A 4,798-nucleotide genomic window follows, 5' to 3' on the forward strand; every position below is an offset into this window, starting at 1 on the left:
AGAAGAAGATCGATCAATTTGTATCACCCGTCATTCATACATCAGAACTTGTGAAATAAGAGATTTGCCTGAAGATTTAGTTTAACGAAGAGATGAGGACGTAATTATTAATCTGACATATGTCGATTAAAGTTATGTGATATTGACGGCGTATAAACTGTATCTTATTTCTGACAGAAATATAATTTGAAAGACTCTAAAGAAAGACTCATTTGTCTCACTCCAGATGGTGCTATGTCTAATTACATCGCTGTTTTGACAATATTTTAGCTTACATAGCATTTTAACAATGCTTAATCATGTTGTAAAGAGACACGTTGTCACTGCTAATTGCAAAATCGAATTATCACAGGAATTCTCGAATTTCTTTTCTGCACAAAAGAGGAAGTCAATATCTTAAAAGTACAAACAATCACTGAAAAAGGGAGAAATGTTTAATATTCATTCTCACAATTTTACCGCGTGATATTTCAGTTTATCACTGCATTTCATCGTGTTATCTCAATGTTTTGCCTTCAACCGAAACACAATCAATTCCATTATCTTGATAATGTTAACCTTTCATTAATTCAGTATTTCAGGTTTGCTGGTTATACAACGTTAAGACAATTAGTTAAATCTTATGAATGGTGTTCAGAGATTTCACTCAAATACTGATAAATCATTCATTATTGTAGTGTCTATTTCCCTTGATTTCGTGGTACTCCGAGCATGTCTTAGTCATTAAATGATATAATTTGTATTAGTCTGGTTATCTTTGAAAGATCATGTTTTCGTTGGATTCAAATTTCCTAGTCCAACAAAAACACATGAAGTCTGTCATACAGAGCCACATCGTTATACTGAGGTCGTTCTTACATTTAATTCAACGTTCTTGTTTCAAAATGAAATTTTCCAAGCGTATTTACACACTAAAAATTCAAATGATTTTGACACGACTTTTTAGCTGATAAATTGTATCTATATTGCTGCCACTGAAATGTCGGACGAAGGAAGACAACTCCTGATTTTTTCCTAACTAAGCTTCAAAATAAAGGATTTATGCAAATGTTCTCTAGAAAACTGTCTGACTTTCGCTGGTGTTTATTTTAATTGATTTTGTTAGTATTGTGTGTCCACGAATGAAATGAATTTAAAATTGGTTTTAGTAGATTAATTGAGTTCTATCTATCCGATAACTCCGATGACGTATCTTAATGAGTTTAATTTATCCACTAACTTTGATAATGTGTCTTATTGAGCTTTATTTATCAAACTCTGATCATGTGTCTTATTGAGTAAATAAGATAATTTTTCAAAATTGGTTTTAGTAGATTAATTGAGTTCTATCTATCCGATAACTCCGATGACGTATCTTAATGAGTTTAATTTATTCACGAGATCCGACGATATGTCTCCGAAATAATGTATTTTAATAGAACACGAGCCCTACGAAAATTCATTATTTTATCACTAGGGACTTAATTATGCTTATTTGAGTAGTCCGATTCCGTCTTCAGAACTTTTTTCACGTTTATCGCTTATTACATCCCGTTTCATGCCATAATGTTAAACACACAGTGAACTTGTCTATGTTATTTGTGACACAGGTCCTGATCAAAGACATTTTTAGTCTAATTTCTCAATTACAAAACATCATCGATTGTTACTTATCTATTGAATGGTTTGATACAGCATTAGTCATGTGTAGTTATAGAGCCTGTTATTTCTGTTAGACGGACTAAAGAAAGATAACTCTTTTGGACGAAGTGACTGCTGTTCATTTTTACAAAATGTATATTATCAAAATATCGAGGATTTTTATATTTTTTGTTTTTGTTTGTTTGTTTGTTTTTGGGTGGGGGGGGGGGGAGGAGGGGGGCTGGGGGAGGATTGTTTGTTTTTTCTGTGTGTTTGTGTGTGTCTGAAAATATAACTGTTTGAGAAACACATCAGAATCTCAAATTTACCGATCCTAGTATCTGTACGTGTATCAGGGGAACAGTGGATTCAGTTGATTTGATTTATGGTCAAGCTGTTTGTTTAGCTCATTGAATTTGACATAGCAATATAAGTATATAAAGTTAATATTATCGCTTTAAATATTGGTTAAATTGAAAATACGTTGGAATTTAGATGTACAACATATAATTAACAATGAGCTAACAAACGTAAAATGAAATGTGAGGCTTTGATTTTCTGGTCTCCGGTCATGACAAGTTTCTTGCGTGTACATGCTTCTCATACATACAATAAACATGTGACAGTTAAAATTAAAGTTTATTTTACAACAATTACAAACAAGCTTTTGAAAATTAAATTAATCACCCCTGTTGGCCCGGATAGAACTGTGCAAATGGTCCTACACGTAATTAAAAAACAAACAAACAAACGAACAAATATCAAAATGGAATGTTTCCTTGTGTGTATATAACCCGGAATAATGATGGATACTGACCTATGTGTTACTGGTTACCTTAGCTAAACTGCCCATGTGATCAGCCGAAAAAGAGCCAGGACTCAACTGTAATAAACTTCAGTTGTAAATATTAAGTTATATTATAATAGTGATAGATTGACTACATATTGATTGTTCCCGGACTATCTGTCAAGAGAGGGGACATCTGGATACTTAAACTCACATTACTTCAGTTTATGTAGAACCACGTCACTGAATCAATTAAATCATATTATGATAATCAGATTATATACTGAGATTTCACAGCTGGTCTCCTGAGAAATATTTTCATATTTTATTTACAGGAAATCGTAAAACCTAGATCCCAAATAAAGTGGCCAATACATTTATAATATTTATACCTAAGTTTAGGAGTTTTCATTCTCACTGGTGTGGACTACAAGGCGACAAACATTTGTGGAACACATTGGAAATGTTTCCTTACGTGTTTTGGTTTGTTCTGTCGGTACTTACTGTACAAAACAGTCACTGTTTTCCGAGTAGAGGTATCGGTGCTAATAGTCCCACTGCGTTTTATTGTTTTGTGATGCCGGATATGACGTGGCAATGTAAATGTCCAGAATCAGACAAAGTGTACGTACTTAACCAGTATCCACAGTTCGCTCTTGTTTGTAATGGTTACAACCAACTCGAGTTTCTGACTCGAGCAGGTACGGGTCAGGACGGTGCAATACCCTGGTCACCGACGAAAACGTATGGGTATCAACATGCTGTCAACGTAGCGAAATCTGTTAGATCCTGGACAGGTTCGTTAGGCAGAGGATACCTACCTGAATTAAGATACTCAAACACGAAGTTTAATTCGCAGAGATCTGATAAAAGAGACTCCGCATCTACATCTTCAACCTTGCCCAACACAACCCCGACGACACCACTCAGTTTTGCTGAACCGTACGCTTCCAGTATAGCTGACAAGTACGATAACTCTGCTTCCGCTTTCCGGCTTCATGAAAATAATTTATCATCTTCGTCATCTAAAGAATCTGAATCAAATAATGAAAAGTCTACGACATTTATGTGGAGCGATTCAACAGTATCTACAACGGAGAGGCCAACGCCGGAGGAACACCCTCAGCCGGAGAAATCACCTGAACCAGAAGTTCCCATCCACCCGATAGCCAGACCTGAACCAGCTGAAGAATCTTCGTCTGTTGAAGAACCAGCGGAAAGTGAGGATACGGGATGTACATATATGGGCAGGCATATGAAAAGTGGCGAGTCGTTCAAGCCACCATGGGGCTGCACTTTGTACTGCAATGGAAACAACAGCTTATTCCGGAAGTGCTGATGAAATATGGAATCACGGAGCAAATAAAAACACACAGATAGGAAAATATACAAATGTATTAACAAAACATCGATAAGCTCCGGAACAAATTGAAATGGAATTGAAAATAATATTGATGGCACGCATATAAGAACAGTTTATCAAAAACTACATGTAAGTCTTTAATTTTTAGTGTTAAACACCGTGTATTTGGAATAGTCATTAATCGATGGAAAGGGATATTAATAAAGATAATTTGAGTACCAGTGTCTGAAGTTTTGATGTTTTCCTTGGAAATATGATGTATCATCTTATTTTTAACACGCACGGTAAGAGATGTCTGTCGTTATCTGTACCTCTGATTCCCGGTACAGATAATATATATACACAGTCCTCCTTGTAATAAAACCGACAATGACAACCATGAACTTATATCTTGTTTTCATCGATGCCAAAGTTTTCAGACAAAAAGATAAAGAAGACATTCAGTTTCTCGGCCTTAAACTATCATCACGGCACATTCTAAATTTCTTCTCTTTTTTCTGATACCACAGCCAAAAAAGAAAGACAAATATTTAATAGTTCAAATATATTCATACATCATTTGCTAAATACAAAATCCCAATGTTTTTTCTGCTTCATTTTCGTAAAAGAAAACTTTGACAAAATTGACAAAGATTTGTATGTGTAGATTCATTTTCCCGTTTACATTAGCAAAGAAAAGAAAACTTTTCTTTGTCGCATTAATGTGTCATTTTACTCGTGGTTAAGGATTGTCACAAATAATGATTTCCGATAAATGAGATCATTTTCTCTCAACATGAAATTTGGCACTTTTTTTTCCTTCACAAGACTAGCCACCTTTAATCTTTTCTCCCGTCACGAATTTTGGAACGTTCCTCCCATTACGAACTTTAATTAAGAAATTGATATCTTTGGTTCCGATTCCGTAACATTTACTGTGAAACATGACGTCACAAACAAAAAAAACCTACATCTTAAAAATCGCCTAATGGGATCATAAACAAGTTCACTTTAAGTATGCTTCAGAAGTTGAGAAATGTAAAACTTCC

General features: G+C 34.7%; 1 protein-coding gene across 1 annotated transcript; it reads left to right on the plus strand.

Moving 5' to 3' along the window:
* Positions 1-2,870: 2,870 nt before the first annotated feature.
* On the plus strand, positions 2,871-3,746 carry LOC132545411 (uncharacterized). Its single transcript, XM_060209101.1, has one exon. It carries the CDS (start codon positions 2,871-2,873, stop codon positions 3,744-3,746), a length of 876 nt encoding a protein of 291 aa, XP_060065084.1.
* The last annotated feature ends 1,052 nt before the right edge of the window (positions 3,747-4,798 follow it).

The sequence above is a fragment of the Ylistrum balloti genome, unplaced genomic scaffold (assembly GCF_031769215.1).
Source record: "Ylistrum balloti isolate Yb309-2 unplaced genomic scaffold, AGI_CSIRO_Ybal_v1 Utg369846, whole genome shotgun sequence".
Lineage (NCBI taxonomy): Eukaryota > Metazoa > Mollusca > Bivalvia > Pectinida > Pectinidae > Ylistrum > Ylistrum balloti.

What these genes read in the sequence shown, in the direction of transcription:
- LOC132545411 (XM_060209101.1), top strand. Translation starts at nt 2,871, where the DNA reads ATGTTTCCTTACGTGTTTTGGTTTGTTCTGTCGGTACTTACTGTACAA.